The following is a 17,617-nucleotide window of genomic DNA, read 5'->3' as shown; positions in this document are numbered from 1 at the left end:
GACATCTAGAGACATCCTGACAGGTAGTGAGGTGGGAGGATATGGAGGTGGTGGAGTCAATGGTTGATGGTGTAGACAGAGGCCTCACTGACTGTCAACTGTCTAAGTTACTCTGTGAGTGCAGCTGATGCACTGCACCATGCCAGGGGTTAAAAAACAGTCTGCCCAAAGACAGGCAGTGAGCTAAGTCAGGGCAGCAGATCAACTGGCCCAGAACATCCAAGCAGGTGCACTGCCAAAATCAGCAGTGGTTTCCAGTCAAGGCATTAAACTGAGTCCTAACTTACCTTTTAAACAATAGGAACTTAGCTGGTGTTCTGTGCAGGGCAATGAAAATTGAAGTCCAGCAGTGCCAAGGAGGGGATTAGGATACTCTAGTTACCTAGGCTTTGGTTGGCCTGCATGTTGCTTATGGAATTTGTAAATGCTTTTCTGCTCCTTTGAAGAAATATGGTCTGCTCCAACTCAAGCAGCTCAAAGCATGGATCTTACAGCAACTTATGTTGGTAGATTTTAATCACAGTGTTGATGCCATTTATTTGAGCTGTCTGCCTGCCTTATTTACTGATTATAAACAATCTCACAACATTCTCTGAAATGTTCAGGAAAGCTCCCTTTAATGTTTTAATTATTTTCTAATCTTATAGCTAACATATTGGCCATTATTGCATTGTTGCAACACACACAAAATGCTGGTGGAACACTGCAGGCCAGGCAGCATCTGTAAGAAGAAGCACTGTTGACGTTTCCGGCCGAGACCCTTCGTCAGAACTAACTGAAAGAAAGATAATAAGAGATTTGAAAGGAGGAGGATGAGGGGGAAATCCGAAATGATAGAAGACAGGAGGGGCTGGGGTGGAGCTAAGAGCTGGAAAGGTGACCCTACTCAGGATAGGGTTCCCCTTGTCCTCATCTACCACCTCACCAGCCTCCGGGTCCAACATATAATTCTCTGTAACTCCCGCCACCTCCAACGGGATCCCACTACCAAGCACATCTTTCCCTTCCCCCCTTTCTGCTTTCCATGGGGATCACTCCCTACGTGACTCCCTTATCCATTCGTTCCCCCCACCCCCATCCCTTCCCACCGATCTCCCTCCTGGCATTTATCCTTGAAAGCGGAACACCTGCCCTTACACTTCCTCCCTCACCACCATTCAGGGCACCAGACAGTCCTTCCAGGTGAGGTGACACTTCACCTGTGAGTCAGCTGGTGTGGTATACTGCGTCTGGTGCTCCCGGTGTGGCCTGTTATATATTGGTGAGACCCGACGCAGACTGGGAGACCTTTTTGCTGAACACCTACGCTCTGTCCTCCAGAGAAAGCAGGATCTCCCAGTGGCCACACATTTTAATTCCACATCCCATTCCCATTCTGATATATCTATCCATGGCCTCCTCTACTGTCAAGATGAAGCCACACTCAGGTTGGGGGAACAACACGTTATATTCTGTCTGGGTAGTCTCCAACCTGATGGCATGACATTGATTTCTCTAACTTGCATTAATGCCCCTCCTCCCCTTCTTACCCCATCCCTGATTTATTTATTTCCCCCCTCCCCTTTTTCTTTCTCTCTCTGCCCATCACTCTTTGTCTGTTCTCCATCTTCCTCTGGTGCTCCCCTCCCCCTTTCCTTCTCCTAGGCCTCCTGTCCCATGATCCCTTCTCTTCTCCAGCTCTATATCCTTTATGCCAATCACCTTTCCAGCTCTTAGCTTCATCCCTCCCCCTCCGGACTTCTATCACTTCGCATTTTCCCCTCCCCCTCCTACTTTCAAATCTCTTACTATCTTTTCTTTCAGTTAGTCCTGATGAAGGGTCTCAGCCTGAAACATTGACAGTGCTTCTTCCTATAGATGCTGCCTGGCCTGCTGCGTTCCACCAGCATTTTGTGTGTGTTGCTTGAATTTCCAGCATCTGCAGATTTCCTTGTGATTGCATTGTTGTTTGTGGGAGGTTGCTCTGAGTAAGTTGGCTAACATGCTTCCCAGAACATATCAATAGCTCAGCTGTTGTTGGCTGTTAAATATTTTGGAATGAACAAGTTTGCGAAAAATGACATACAAGGGGTGATTGATAAGTTTGTGGCCTAAAGTAGAAGGAGTCAATTTTAGAAAGCCTAGCACATTTATTTTTCAACATAGTCCCCTCTTACATTTACACACTTAATCCAGTGGCCGTGGAGCATACGGATCTTGGACCTCCAGAAAGTGTCCACAGCAGGGGTGATTGATAAGTTTGTGGCCTAAGGTAAAAGGAGATGAGTAATACAGCTCTCATTACATGCAGTTCAACACTGAGTGATTATGCAGAAAATTTGAAGTTAATAACTCATCAGATTGATTGATAATGTCATGGCCTAAGGTAGAAGGAGATGAATTATTAACTTCAAACTTTCTGCATAATCATTCAAAGAGTTGAACTGCATGTGCATGTAACGAGAGCTGTGTAACTCAACTCCTTCTACCTTAGACCACTAGCTTATCAATCACCCCTGCTGTGGACACCTTCTGAAGGTTGAAGATCCGTATGCTCCACGACCGCTGGACTAAGTGTGTAAATGTAGGAGGGGACTATGTCGAAAAATAGATGTGCTAGGTTTTCTAAAATTGATCTCTTTCCACCTTAGGCCACAAGCTTATCAATCACCCGGCATAAAAGTTTTTTTTTCTTCCTCCTTTCCATTAGGTAAGTAATATTAAAACACGCTTGGTAACCACTTCATTAGGTACACCTGCTTTTTAATGGAAATACCTAATCAGTCAATCATGTGCCCCAGCTCAATGCATAAAGCATGCAGGATGGGCAAGAGGTTCAGTTGTTGTTCAGAGTGAATTTCAGAATTGGGAAGAAACATGATTGAAGTAATTTTTTAGCATGGAATGACTATTAGTGACAGACGTGATGGATTGAGTATTTCAGAAACCATTGGTCTCCAAAGATTTCCATGTACCGATGTCTCTGGAGTTTACAGAGAATAGTATGAAGAACAAACAAAACTAATCCAGTGAGCATCAGCTCTGAGGCAGAAAACACTCCATTAATGAGAGAGGAAAGAGGGAAGTGGCCAGAAAGGTTCAAGCAGACAGGCAGGCAACAGTAACTCAAATAACCATGTGTTACAACAGTAGTGTGCAGAAGAGCATCTCTGAATGCCCAACACATCAAGCTTTGAAGTGGATGGGCTACAGCAGCAGAAGACCACAGACACACTTTCAGTGGCCACTTTATAAGCTACAGGAAGTACCGGTAAGATGTTTCCAGAAAGATGGCGGCACACATGGACGCAGCGAAACTCCAGGTCCAATCAAAGATGTATTTGTTCATCTTGTACATCTCTTTTATGATCGCAAGTCACTGCTGGATCCTCAGAACACTACTTACTGCAAGACTATCCCATTAGCAAATTTCTTGATAGTGATGGGGCTGGACATATTGTGTACTGTTGATGTGTTGTCAACTGGATTTGTTGCATACCATTGAATCTAAATAGTGCACAGTCCAGGAGAAAAGGTTCAAGTGATTGTCTTGGACATTTGTATTGTGATTGCAAGACCCTGTTGGACATTGGTAACAGTTCACTGGTTCATTGGAAATAACAGTGGTGATGCACCATCAATAACTCACACTGAGACGTAAGGCAAGATATCGGCTTTTATTGACTGGAAGAAGGAACCAGGAGTGAGTGTCTATCATACAATGTCCTGGAGACTGAGGCCAAGCGTCAGGCCTCAGATCTCCTTTATACAGGGGCCTGTGGGAGGAGCCACAGGAGCAGTCAGCAGGGGGCGTGTCCCGACAGGCACATAGTTCACCACAAGTGGCAAGGGAGCTGCTTTGCCTCAGTTGTTGTGAGGATCTGGCCCTCATGCTGCTATCACCAGTGAAGGAAGCACGGGAGCTTGCTGTGTGCCGCTGGATTTCATACTGAGTTGGTGGCTGGTCCCTTCTGTTGATGCTGTCCTCCAGTGTTCATTTAGTGCTGCCCTGCAGTGTTTGCTTGAAGCTGCTCTCCACTGTTTGCTCGGTGGAAAAACAAGCTGAACGTGAACGTGGGCTATAGTTTTCTCCTCTTTGTGATTGTACATTGTTAAAAAATGTAACCAAATGTGCTATTTACATTGTGCACTTTGAACAGCATGCAGTGTGCTGTTGGTAATGTGTTTTGTACCTTGGCTCGGAGGAATGCTGTTTCATTTGATCCAGGATCCAAGATGGCAGCATGATGCAGCTTGGAGCAGCCACTCCGGAACTGATTATCTGTTATTTGTGAAGTGGGGTGCCTTGTGTAATCATAATTGATTGAAAACGGATGTGGAAGCACAGAGAAACATCGGGAAATTACAGGAAGACCTTCTTCGTTGCTGCTGCTGCTGTGAGGTCCGGAACTCTGCTGGGAAGAACAGGCCCCCAGTCCTTGGGGTTGCGTTGCTGATGGCCATTGGCGGGGCCATTTTAATACGCACGGCAGAGGATGGTGCTCGGAGAAGCTGTGCCGGAGGGGATGGTCGTCGGCTCAGAGGTTCGACAGACTCGGAGTCCTTTCAACAGACTCAGGTCGCTTTTGGTGTGTGCTGCGTTTGTGAGGCTGGTTTCGATGGAGCTTCCATTGTGTGCTACGTCTGCGAGGCTGAGTCGAGTGGTGACTTGGAAGTCCATAGCGCGGGTATTCCCTTCTGCCGCTGACATGGGATGGCAAGTCTGTTGGGACCCTGGGGACTCGTGGAAACTGTGGTGATTTCTTTTGAACTTACAGTTCTTTAACATCTTGGATTATTTTTACTGTGTCCATAGTCCATTTTTTTTATCAATTATGCTATTGTTTGCATTGTTGTACCTATGTATTTCTGTGCAGGTCTTTTGGCTTTAGTTTTTGGTCTTGTTTTTGTCTGTAGGATTTGGAGCTCCTTTCCGGGGAACGCGCTGGACAGTAGCGCAATATTAATATGCAGCAGCCTCTCCAGACTCTGGATTGGGGATTGCCAAATGTTACGTGGATTTTCTGGTGTAGTCTGTTTTGTCATATGCTTTTGTGATATCATTCTGGGGGAATGTTGTCTCATTTTTTAACTGCATTGCATTTGTGATTTCTAAAAGACAGTAAACCAAATCTGAATCTGATTTGACTATATTCAGGTATGGCTGAATGATAATTAAACTTGAGACTGGAAACTCCAACTATATCATAGGCTTCATGAAAATCCACTCATTAATACACATTGTCATTGCACGAGGAGCCTGTCCTACCAGTCAGCTGTTGGTTCACGAGAAAGGAAATAAGTAACATTGGATAGTGCCCATCTTTAACAGGCAGCTTGCCTTTAATAATGCTCCACTTCAATGCTAAGTCTTTGGATCAAACAAAGACAAGATAAGCAAAAGTAAATGATTTCCAATTTTCATTTTGAACATCAGAGAAATGTTTAATATTATTATTCATAAAATGAAATTGGGCAATATAAAGTAATTTAGGGATAAATTTGATTTTGTCAATGGTAATGGGAAGATATACAGTTGATGACTGACTGGATATCACAAATGTGGCACAATCATTCAAGGTTAGAACGACCCCATTACATACAAAAGGCACAGTTATGACATGACCAGCGGAGAGTGCTCACTGCTGTACCTACAAATACATCCAATGAAGCTGTATAGAGGATATGAATAATAAATCTATGAATTAGATAAGCATTAGAAAAGTTCCTATTAATCAAACCTTCCCTTTTTCTCTTTGATTCATTTTTGTCATTTTAAAATAGTTTCAGAGATGGATGTCTCTCTTTTGTAAGTTATAATTATTTTCTTGTGTATAAGAAATGTTGTAAAAGTCCTAAGTATATTTTTGCATAGGAAAAAAGGATCTAAAATCCTTTAACTACTTTGATCTTTATCAGGGTGAAAGTAACTTCAATTTGTTGCTGAGGGATTATAGGTAACATTACCATTTTAACCTATTTGTATATAATACATTGGCAAATTTCTTACCAGTATGCCATAACGTGGCACAATGGCTTACTTTCATATCTGATAGTTATTAAATTAAATTTTCAAATTGTTCTTTCATTTGTAATATGTAAACAAATTGTTAGTAATTCATACATGGGCATTTTCCCTTTCATTTGATTTTTTATTATCTGCCAAATTTTCTTATAGTCAACAAAGTACTTTGGAAGTGTGGTCAGTCTTTAACATCAGCAGTTAACTTGTGCATGGCATATTCCAACACACAACAGCATGATTCATATTTTCACAGTCTGGGTAATATTTACGAAGTGATAAGTATTCTAAACATACATTTTTACATTCAATTAAGAGAGCAGATGAGGCATTAGCTTAAACATGTAGCCCTACACTAAAGAGTCTGCTTCAGCTTCTGTACTCAAGTCCTAGGAAAGTTGCTTGAAGTGACAGTGTTCAAACTGTGGGGCAAATGTGTCACCTGTTGAGCAATGATGATTTTAACCAAGTTTCTCTACCACCAGGCAGCTTGGACACAGCTAATTCTCACGAGCTACAGCATATTCCTGGACCCAAAGATCCTTAAATATTTGTAATCAGTGTGACACAGTTAAAGAACTTCCAAGTGAATCATGCCCAGTGCATATTCAGGCACTGATGCTCTAGACTGTCAATTCAGTAGCGTATTCAGGCAATATTCCCTCGAAAAGTGGTATTTTTAAGGAGTAATGTTAAACAATTTGCCATTGCCTAAAAGAGTTACATTTCCAAGGCAGGTGTCATGCACAGCTTCTATTACCATGAATATGGAGGATTAAAGGTGTTGCTTTTGATTAAACCTTGATTAAAGGTTATTTAGGATGATTGAAGTAACCTGCAGGCCATCCTCAATGAGGGCAGAACCCAAAGCAATAGAAAAACTCATGATGAAACTGTTAGTTAGTGGCACTTTTCACAAAGAAGGTAATAGAAATCCATAGCTCCTCTAAAAGTATGTTGACACTGAAAGTTAATTGAAAATTTCAAAATTATATGAAGAGATCTGGATGTAAATGAGGTGAATATATTTATGATTCAACTTACCGATGAACGACAAAACAGGTGAGTGGAATTTTCCCAAGATCCCTTTGCTTTGTTGTGCATAAATCCTGGCTTATATTTCCAGGAAGTATTAAATGCTGTAGTACCAACTCTTAGGTGAAGTATTAAACCCTTATGCTTCTTCGGATGAATATATAAATATCGGTTTCTTAAGGTTGTTACCATTGGGGGTGGAGGTGGGGATATACCACCACTACTAATTAAATGTTCTCAATGATGTGCATCTCAAATAGCCTCTAACAGACAAATCTAACTCCTGGCCTTCATGTGTGGCTTAGCTAGTAAGCATGGTGAAAAAGTGTCTACTGACAGGAGAAGGGGCAGATGGGTTACTGATACCTTAAAAGAAGTCACTTCAAGCAGATGGAGCTCGTCAGCCATGGTTGGCAGTTCATCTAGAAGAGAAACACTGATCTCAAACCTCACACGAGCAAATCTGCAGATGCTGGAAATTCAAGCAACGCACACAAAATGCTGGTGGAACGCAGCCTTTTGTGTGTGATCTCAAACCTCAGCTGCTTTGTGTCTATGTCCATTCATGTGGAAGGCTTCAGGAGTAAACCCCGAGGAAAAATGCAGTTGCTGGAGTCCCTAATGCTGACTGGCAGCTCCAGCAACACCACTGGTGCAAAACTGTATCTGCCTTTGCTGTTTCTTTGGATTCATCAGCTGCATGGAGAGCTGGAACCTGCTACATGGGCAACAGCTGCTCTACATATTGTACTGCCCTGTCTTGGGTACTGGCTTGTGTTTCAATGAGATATCCATGGTAGAACTCAAGCAAAGGAGGGCCTCAAATATAAATATCTCATAGTGTTATTGCAGAAAAGAACTTGAGGGGTTCTCTGCACCGTCATTTGCAACTTTTACCCTGGGAGATTCACTAAAGTATATCAGCTGGTCACTGATTACACTGCTGTTTACCGGGTCTTGCTGTGTGCAAAGTGTTGTTAGACTACTGAAAGAGGCCACAATCTGTTCAATCCTACTTCTTTAGTTGCAATAAGTAGTTTGGGCTATCTCTAACAATCCCTAGAAAAGACAGGGTGAAAACAGAGGCTTCATACCTCATTTAATTTCCTTGGTACAGCCCACAATGATTTAGTCATTCCAATCCCAACACTAATTGTGTTTCCTTGTGATTGAGTTGCAACACTAACCATCACTCAACCAGTGATCCCTATCTGAATAGTGAACCTCATTTCCCACTAATCCCAGACACAACACTTACCCTCATTCCCCAGTGATTCCAGTCCCAACATTGACCTTCACTTCCTTCCCAGTAATCCCAGTCCCAACACTGACTGTCACTCCCCAGTGATACCAATCCTAACACTGACCCTCACTCCCAGGGATCCCAGTCCCAACACTGACTGTCACTCCCCAATGATACCAATCCTAACACTGACCCTCACTCCCGGGGAACCCAGTCCCAACACTGACTGTCACTCCCCAAGGTCCCAGTCTAAACACTGACCCTCACTCCCCTCCCCAGGGATCCCAGTCCCAACACTGACCCTTACTCCCCTCCCCAGGGAACCCAGTCCCAACACTGATCCTCACTCCCAGGATCCCAGTCCCAACACTAACTGTCACTCCCCAGTGACATCAGTCCTAACACTGATCCCCGCTTTCAGTAATCCCAGTCTAAACACTGACCCTCACCCCCCAAGGTCCCAGTCCCAACACTGACTGTCACTCCCCAGTGACATCAGTCCTAACACTGATCCCCGCTTTCAGTAATCCCAGTCTAAACACTGACCCTCACCCCCCAAGGTCCCAGTCCCAACACTGACTGTCACTCCCCAGTGACATCAGTCCTAACACTGATCCCCGCTTTCAGTAATCCCAGTCTAAACACTGACCCTCACCCCCCAAGGTCCCAGTCCCAACACTGACTGTCACTCCCCAGTGACATCAGTCCTAACACTGATCCCCGCTTTCAGTAATCCCAGTCTAAACACTGACCCTCACCCCCCAAGGTCCCAGTCCCAACACTGACTGTCACTCCCCAGTGACATCAGTCCTAACACTGATCCCCGCTTTCAGTAATCCCAGTCTAAACACTGACCCTCACCCCCCAAGGTCCCAGTCCCAACACTGACTGTCACTCCCCAGTGACATCAGTCCTAACACTGATCCCCGCTTTCAGTAATCCCAGTCTAAACACTGACCCTCACTCCCCAAGGTCCCAGTCTAAACACTGACCCTCACTCCCCTCCCCAAGGAACCCATTTCCAACACTGACTGTCACTCCCCAGTGATACCAGTCCTAACACGGACTCTCACTCCCAGGATCCCAGTCCCAACACTGACTGTCACTCCCCAGTGACATCAGTCCTAACACTGATCCGCACTCCCAGGGATCCCAGTCCCAACACTGACCCTCACTCCCCAGTGACATCAGTCCTAACACTGATCCCCGCTTTCAGTAATCCCAGTCCCAACACTGACCCTCACTCCCCAGGGATCCCAGTCTAAACACTGACCCTCACTCCCCTCCCCAGGAATCCCAGTCCCAACACTGACCCTCACTCCCCTCCCCAGGGAACCCAGTCCCAACACTGACCCTCACTCCCCTCCCCAGGGATCCCAGTCTAAACTCTGACCCTCACTCCCCTCCCCAGGGATCCCAATCCCAACACTGACTGTCACTCCCCAAGGTCCCAGTCTAAACACTGACCCTCACTCCCCTCCCCAGGGATCCCAGTCCCAACACTGACCCTCACTCCCCTCCCCAGGGATCCCAGTCCCAACACTGACCATCACTCCCCAAGGTCCCAGTCCTAACACTGACCCTCACTCCCAGGGATCACAGTCCCAACACTGACTGTCACTCCCCAAGGTCCCAGTCTAAACACTGACCCTCACTCCCCTCCCCAGGGAACCCAGTCCCAACACTGACCCTCACTCCCAGGGATCCCAGTCCCAACACTGACCCTCACTCCCCAAGGTCCCAGTCCCAACACTGACCCTCACTCCCAGGGATCCCAGTCCCAACACTGACCCTCACTCCCCTCCCCAGGGATCCCAGTCCCAACACTGACCCTCACTCCCCAAGGTCCCAGTCCTAACACTGACCCTCACTCCCCTCCCCAGTGATCCCAGTCCCAACACTGACTGTCACTCCCCAGTGATACCAGTCCTAACACGGACTCTCACTCCCAGGGATCCCAGTTCCAAATCTGATCCTCACCCTCAATGATCCTATTCCCAGCACTGACCCTCACCACCCCAGTGATCGCAGTCCCCACTGACACTTACTTCCCTGTGATGCCAATCGCAATACTCTCCCTCACCCCCTAGTTATCCCAGACCCAACACCATCCTCACTTCCCAGCGATGCCAATTGCAATACTCTCCCTCACCCCCTAGTTATCCCAGACCCAACACCACCCTCACTCCCCAGTGATGCGTCCCAATACTCTCCCTCACCCCCTAGTTATCCCAGACCCAACACAATCCTCACTCCCCAGTGATAGCAGTCCCAATACTCTCCCTCACCTCCCAGTTATCCCAGACCCAACACCACCCTCACTCCCCAGTGATAACAGTCCCAATACTCTCCTTCACCCCCTAGCTATCTTGGTCCCAATACCTACTGTCACCCTCCAGTGATCCTAGTCCCAACACTGACCCTCATTCCTTGTTGATCTCTGTCCAAAAACCAACACTCACTCTTCACTGATCCCAGTCCCAACTCTGACATTTACTCTCTAATGATCACAATCTCAACACTGACTCTCCCTTCCCTGGCGAATCTGGTCCCAATACTGACCCTCAGTATCCCAGTAAACTCATTCCCAACACTAACCCTCACACCCGCTCAGTGATCCCAGTTCCAACACTGATCCGCACTCTCCGCTGCTCTCTGTCCCAACACTGATCCGCACTCCCCACAGCTCTCTGCCCCAACACTGACCAGCACTCCCCGCTGCTCTCTGCCCCAACACTGACCAGCACTCCCCGCTGCTCTCTGTCCCAACACTGATCCGCACTCCCCACTGCTCTCTGCCCCAACACTGTCCAGCACTCCCCGCTGCTCTCTGCCCCAACACTGACCAGCACTCCCCGCTGCTCTCTGTCCCAACACTGATCCGCACTCCCCACTGCTCTCTGCCCCAACACTGACCAGCACTCCCCGCTGCTCTCTGCCCCAACACTGACCAGCACTCCCCGCTGCTCTCTGCCCCAACACTGACCAGCACTCCCCGCTGCTCTCTGCCCCAACACTGATCCGCACTCCCCGCTGCTCTCTGCCCCAACACTGTCCAGCACTCCCCGCTGCTCTCTGCGCCAACACTGACCAGCACTCCCCGCTGCTCTCTGTCCCAACACTGATCCGCACTCCCCGCTGCTCTGCCCCAACACGGATCCGCACTACCCGCTGCTCTCTGCCCCAACACTGAACGGCACTCCCCGCTGCTCTCTGCCCCAACACTGAACGGCACTCCCCGCTGCTCTCTGTCCCAACACGGATCCGCACTCCCCGCTGCTCTCTGCCCCAACACTGATCCGCACTCCCCAGGGAACCCAGTCCCAACACTGACTGTCACTCCCCAAGGTCCCAGTCTAAACACTGACCCTCACTCCCTCCCCAGGGAACCCAGTCCCAACACTGACTGTCACTCCCCAGTGATACCAGTCCTAACACGGACTCTCACTCCCAGGGATCCCAGTTCCAAATCTGATCCTCACCCTCAATGGTCCTATTCCCAGCACTGACCCTCACCACCCCAGTGATCGCAGTCCCCACTGACACTTACTTCCCAGTGATGCCAATCGCAGTACTCTCCCTCACCCCCTAGTTATCCCAGACCCAACACCATCCTCACTTCCCAGCGATGCCAATCGCAATACTCTCCCTCACCCCCTAGTTATCCCAGACCCAACACCACCCTCACTCCCCAGTGATGCGTCCCAATACTCTCCCTCACCCCCTAGTTATCCCAGACCCAACACAATCCTCACTCCCCAGTGATAGCAGTCCCAATACTCTCCCTCACCTCCCAGTTATCCCAGACCCAACACCACCCTCACTCCCCAGTGATAACAGTCCCAATACTCTCCTTCACCCCCTAGCTATCTTGGTCCCAATACCTACTGTCACCCTCCAGTGATCCTAGTCCCAACACTGACCCTCATTCCTTGTTGATCTCTGTCCAAAAACCAACACTCACTCTTCACTGATCCCAGTCCCAACTCTGACATTTACTCTCTAATGATCACAATCTCAACACTGACTCTCCCTTCCCTGGCGAATCTGGTCCCAATACTGACCCTCAGTATCCCAGTAAACTCATTCCCAACACTAACCCTCACACCCGCTCAGTGATCCCAGTTCCAACACTGATCCGCACTCTCCGCTGCTCTCTGTCCCAACACTGATCCGCACTCCCCACAGCTCTCTGCCCCAACACTGACCAGCACTCCCCGCTGCTCTCTGCCCCAACACTGACCAGCACTCCCCGCTGCTCTCTGCCCCAACACTGACCAGCACTCCCCGCTGCTCTCTGCCCCAACACTGACCAGCACTCCCCGCTGCTCTCTGCCCCAACACTGACCAGCACTCCCCGCTGCTCTCTGTCCCAACACTGATCCGCACTCCCCACAGCTCTCTGCCCCAACTCTGACCAGCACTCCCCGCTGCTCTCTGCCCCAACACTGATCCGCACTCCCCGCTGCTCTCTGCCCCAACACTGACCAGCACTCCCCACTGCTCTCTGTCCCAACACTGATCCGCACTCCCCACTGCTCTCTGCCCCAACACTGACCAGCACTCCCCGCTGCTCTCTGTCCCAACACTGATCCGCACTCCCCACTGCTCTCTGTCCCAACACTGACCACCAGCACTCCCCACTGCTCTCTGCCCCAACACTGACCAGCACTCCCCGCTGCTCTCTGCCCCAACACTGACCAGCACTCCCCGCTGCTCTCTGTCCCAACACTGATCCGCACTCCCCGCTGCTCTCTGCCCCAACGCTGAACCGCACTCCCCGCTGCTCTCTGCCCCAACGCTGATCGGCACTCCCCGCTTACTCTCTGCCCCAACGCTGATCGGCACTCCCCGCTTACCCTCTGCCCCAGCGCTGACCAGCACTCCCCGCTGCTTTCTGTCCCAACACTGACCAGCACTCCCCGCTTACTCTCTGCCCCAACACTGATCCGCACTCCTCGCTGCTCTCTGCCCCAACACTGATCGGCTCTCCCCGCTTACTCTCTGCCCCAACACTGACCAGCACTCCCCGCTGCTCTCTGTCCCAACACTGACCAGCACTCCCCGCTGCTCTCTGCCCCAACACTGACCAGCACTCCCCGCTGCTCTCTGCCCCAACACTGACCAGCACTCCCCACTGCTCTCTGCCCCAACACTGACCAGCACTCCCCACTGCTCTCTGCCCCAACACTGTCCAGCACTCCCCGCTGCTCTCTGCCCCAACACTGACCAGCACTCCCCGCTGCTCTCTGCCCCAACACTGTCCAGCACTCCCCGCTGCTCTCTGCCCCAACACTGACCAGCACTCCCCGCTGCTCTCTGCCCCAACACTGACCAGCACTCCCCGCTGCTCTCTGCCCCAACACTGACCAGCACTCCCCGCTGCTCTCTGCCCCAACACTGACCAGCACTCCCCGCTGCTCTCTGCCCCAACACTGACCAGCACTCCCCACTGCTCTCTGCCCCAACACGGATCCGCACTCCCCGCTGCTCTCTGCCCCAACACTGACCCGGACTCCCCACTGCTCCATGTCCCAACACCGTCCTGCACTCTCCGTTGCTCTCTGTCCCAACACTGAAGAACACAGTGCCAATTAGCTGTATACGCAACAACAAGCGTCCGATGTTCACAGTTGTAGAAGAGAATAAACTAACCTCGTAGGTTCTTTTATTAACCTAATACTGCAGTAATTAACTCATGTCTGGAGTTAACCCTTTGCGGATAATGGAATGACGGCCGGCCCTGAAGCTATGGCCAGAAGGCAAAAGCTTAATCTGTCGTAACGGAACCTTGAATGGAAATGTAAAGACTACTGTTAATACGTGCATACAGTATCTCCGTCCAATGCACCTGTTCTGGAGTAATTTCTTCTGAATGCTCTTCTAAATCTTTTCCTTATTGATCTTGGGTTTAATTCTAAAACTGTCTTTGATTTCAATTATTTAAAACGTCATTTCATTGGAATAAAGCTTTTCCCGCTTCTGGTCTGCCAGCGACGAGGAAGAGTTGAAACGCGGCGGAATAACGCACATCAGATAAACTCGTGTCTCAGCACCATCGGACTCACAGAGCGCCTCACAACCCAAGGCAAAGTGCGATAGAGCCAACAACGTGAACCGGTTGGTGTGTCTCCACCACCACAGTGACCGCTTTACATGAAGTACATTATTAGACTCGAGCTACGGCGCGATCCAATACAGAAGCTGGCCATTCAGCCCGTTACACCAGTCCTGATCCCTTGAAGGCGCCTGGCCAGCTCATCGCATTCGTCCAGTCCTTTCCCCGTAGTCGCCGGTCCATTTTAACATGACATTCCTTTACAACAACCTGCTGCTTTTACCGGAATCTGTCCGCTTAGAGTGAAATACATAAGCAATCTTCCTAAAATTAAAATAAAAGTTAAAATACAGATTCGGCTGCTGCATGCTGGAAATCATAGGGACCATGTTAAAACACTAGTCAGACTATGTGAGTTTAAATAAACACATTTCTGTTTAGCAATCTGCACTTTCCGTTTACCTGTGGCGAGATTTCCAGCATCTTCGCCATTCAGCAGCGTAGGCTGAAGATCTGAGCAAGTCCCAGGGAAGTGTGACGAGAAGAGGGTTTTCAGTCAGCCCCCGACCTTTAAACTGGCTGGAGCTGGGTGATTCAGAACAGCTCGACTTCCACCGTGCGTTCGAGAAGGCGAGCTCTGCTGGTGACCGTGGTATGCAAGGCGAGTTTGCAGAACACACGGAATCCTGTGTAAGTGACTGGCAGATTAAGAGGGAGAGAGAGGGAGAAACACACACACACACACACCCCCACACAAACACACATACACACGCACGCTCACATACACACACAGGGTATGTGCGAAGGCTGCACTGTGTGTAGTTAGTACTGGAATGGGATGGGTTGTGTGGGGGGGGGCGGTGGGGGCAGTCTGAGATCAGCTCTTACTCTTCTCTCTAAACAAACGGTAGATTGGTGAGAGTGAGCATGAGTCATCAGAAGGCAGAAACACATTGTTGATGAGAGTCTTGCCCACATCCAGGTTAAACCGTAGGATTCGGGCAGTCGGTAACTGACTAACATCAGGCCGTTTCCTTTTGAAACTAAAGTGAGTCACAGTACCTGTTCTCGCTTTTCTCCGGGGTGATTTTTCTCTCTCACGCTGTCCCGTCTGCCTCTTGTTTGCACTGCTTGTGACTTATTTTGATCTTGTGGATTACGCTTGTGCTGTTGCTTCGAGTAACACAGGAGATAGGAAGATTATAGCGGGAAAGGTGATTGCTGACATTCCATAACCCTCACCCAACGTGTCTGTAGACTGCGGGACATGTGTATTTAATAAAAACAGGTCGCAGGTGGTCCCTTATAGCAGCTCGTGGGAGATTTATTCATTGTTTATTCACTCATCGAGGCCTGTCCCACAGTGTTCATAAATCAACAGCAGGGGACAGACAAATACACTCTTCTCGGTCTTCCAGCTGGGTACAGGTATCGATTATACCCGACGTTTCGATGACAAACTCTGCCATCTCCATCAGGGATTGGGGATAGAGACTGCTGTTTTTAAGAAATTTCAATTACATTTACAGTTTCGTAACGTCCCTCACCATCAGCAGATGCCTGTAAACCAATGAACCGTGGGAGGGCAGCAACTATCATGAACTATTATTAATATAAAGATATTTTCATTTGTATAACTAATCAAAGTGAACTATATATTTACGCAAAAAGAAGGCAATTTTCAACATTATAACGAAGTGTAATGTTTATTATCAGTTATTAGATTAAATAAAATTCACAAAATCATCGTATCCTAACATTGCTCGGTTTTAAGTGCGGATTTTTTTAACCCTTTGCTCGCTCAGCTCACGTGCATTTTATATTATATTTTACAACCTACGCGAAAGGTTTAAAGAGGCTATTGGCGTACATATAATTTCAAACGAAGGGCTTTTAATTACATTTCTATTTAAAGTTCAGGCAAAAAAGGAACCGATAAGTCACATTTATTAATAACACATTGTCCCACCATTAACTAGTTGTTCCAGTAAGTTTACGCGTTATAGAGAAGATTGTTGCAGCTGCCTCTGCGTGGGAAGGAAGGGATTCATTCTTATCCCTGGGAAGAAACCATTACCTCCAAACACAACCAATAGCTCCCTCTGGCGGCCTGAGATCATCAACCAGAGCCGATTAACATGAGAGAGCGAGAAGTGACTTGAACAAAGTTAGAGCAGAGTATTGTTCGGAAGGAGCCGAACAATAAATACCCCGAGCTACCCCTGAAGAGCCGGGCTTTCTTTTAAACCACTGCTTCCCACGTGGTAAAGTTCCCCACATACAGTATGTAGGTAGGAGTTTAAACCAGCAACCAGAAAAGAATAGAATCAGAATTAGAATCAGAATCAAACTTATTTATCACTGGCCTATGTGGCATGAATTGTGTTGTTTTCAACAGCAGAACAGAGCAAAGATTAAAAAAAAGATGAACTACAAATTTAAAGAAATAGTATAAAGTAAAGTAATGATGACATAGTGCTGATGGGTTTATAGATCATTCATCAAGCTGATGGTGAAGGACAAGAAGCTGACCATGAATGTTGAGTCTGAATCCTCAGACTCCTGTACTTCATCCTTAATAGTAGTAACAAAAACAGGGAATTCCTGAATGATGAGGGTCCTTAGTGATCAATGCTGCCTTTTTGGGTCACCTCCTCTTGAAGCTTTCCTTGATGGTGGGGAGGATTGTGCCTAAGACGGAGCTGGCTGAGATTACAATTCTATGCAACTTCTCACATTGAAGCCTCCAAACTAGACTGGGATACAACCAATCAGAATACTGTCCATTGCACATCTAAATAAATCCGTAAGAGTCTTCAGTGACTCCAGAGTCTCCTCAAACTCCTAACAAAGTAGGGCAGCTAGTGTACCTTCTCCCTGATTACATCAATGTGTTGGGCCTAGGATAGTTACTCCAAGATGTTGATGCCTTAGGAATTTGAGGCTGCTCACCTTTTCCATCGCTGATCCCTCCATGAGGGCTGTTGTGTGTTCTTCCAACCTCCCCTTCCTGAAGTCCACGATTAATTCTTTGGCCTTGCTGATAGCGAGTGTGAAATTGTTGTTGTGACACCAAACAGCCATTCTCACTCCTGTACACTTCCTCTTCACCAGTTGCAATTCTACCAACAACTGTGGCATCCTGGCCAATTTATAGATAGTGCTTGTGATACATCAGCATGTCAGGATAGTATGCAGCTCAGAGGGGAAATTAAATTCGATGCTGCTTCCAGGAATCTGCTGCTCTTGGCATTCTCGATGATGGAGGTGAAGAATTGTG

The 17,617-nt window shown here is 47.9% G+C and overlaps 1 protein-coding gene across 6 annotated transcripts in view; it reads right to left on the bottom strand.

Moving 5' to 3' along the window:
- The window catches only part of LOC132399252 (somatostatin receptor type 5-like), a 30,956-nt gene extending 13,626 nt beyond the window's left edge, over positions 1-17,330 (bottom strand). Inside the window, exons 1-3 of one of the 6 annotated variants that reach the window (XM_059979449.1) lie at positions 14,800-15,217; positions 13,935-14,069; positions 7,403-7,458 (exon numbers count right to left, since the gene is read on the bottom strand). In XM_059979449.1, coding sequence (XP_059835432.1) covers positions 7,403-7,444 — 42 coding nt within the window. In that variant the 5' untranslated portion in view covers positions 7,445-7,458; positions 13,935-14,069; positions 14,800-15,217. Of the gene's footprint in view, positions 1-7,045; positions 12,598-13,934; positions 14,070-14,799; positions 15,218-15,399; positions 15,511-17,289 lie in introns of those variants that run through there. The other 5 variants (XM_059979448.1, XM_059979453.1, XM_059979452.1 and 2 more) reach the window with 5 other exon arrangements.
- Between the last annotated feature and the right edge of the window lie 287 nt (positions 17,331-17,617).

Source organism: Hypanus sabinus, chromosome 9, assembly GCF_030144855.1.
Source record: "Hypanus sabinus isolate sHypSab1 chromosome 9, sHypSab1.hap1, whole genome shotgun sequence".
NCBI lineage: Eukaryota > Metazoa > Chordata > Chondrichthyes > Myliobatiformes > Dasyatidae > Hypanus > Hypanus sabinus.
The sequence above is the reverse complement of the archived record's forward strand: the minus strand, read 5'-3'. Positions and strand labels throughout refer to the sequence as shown.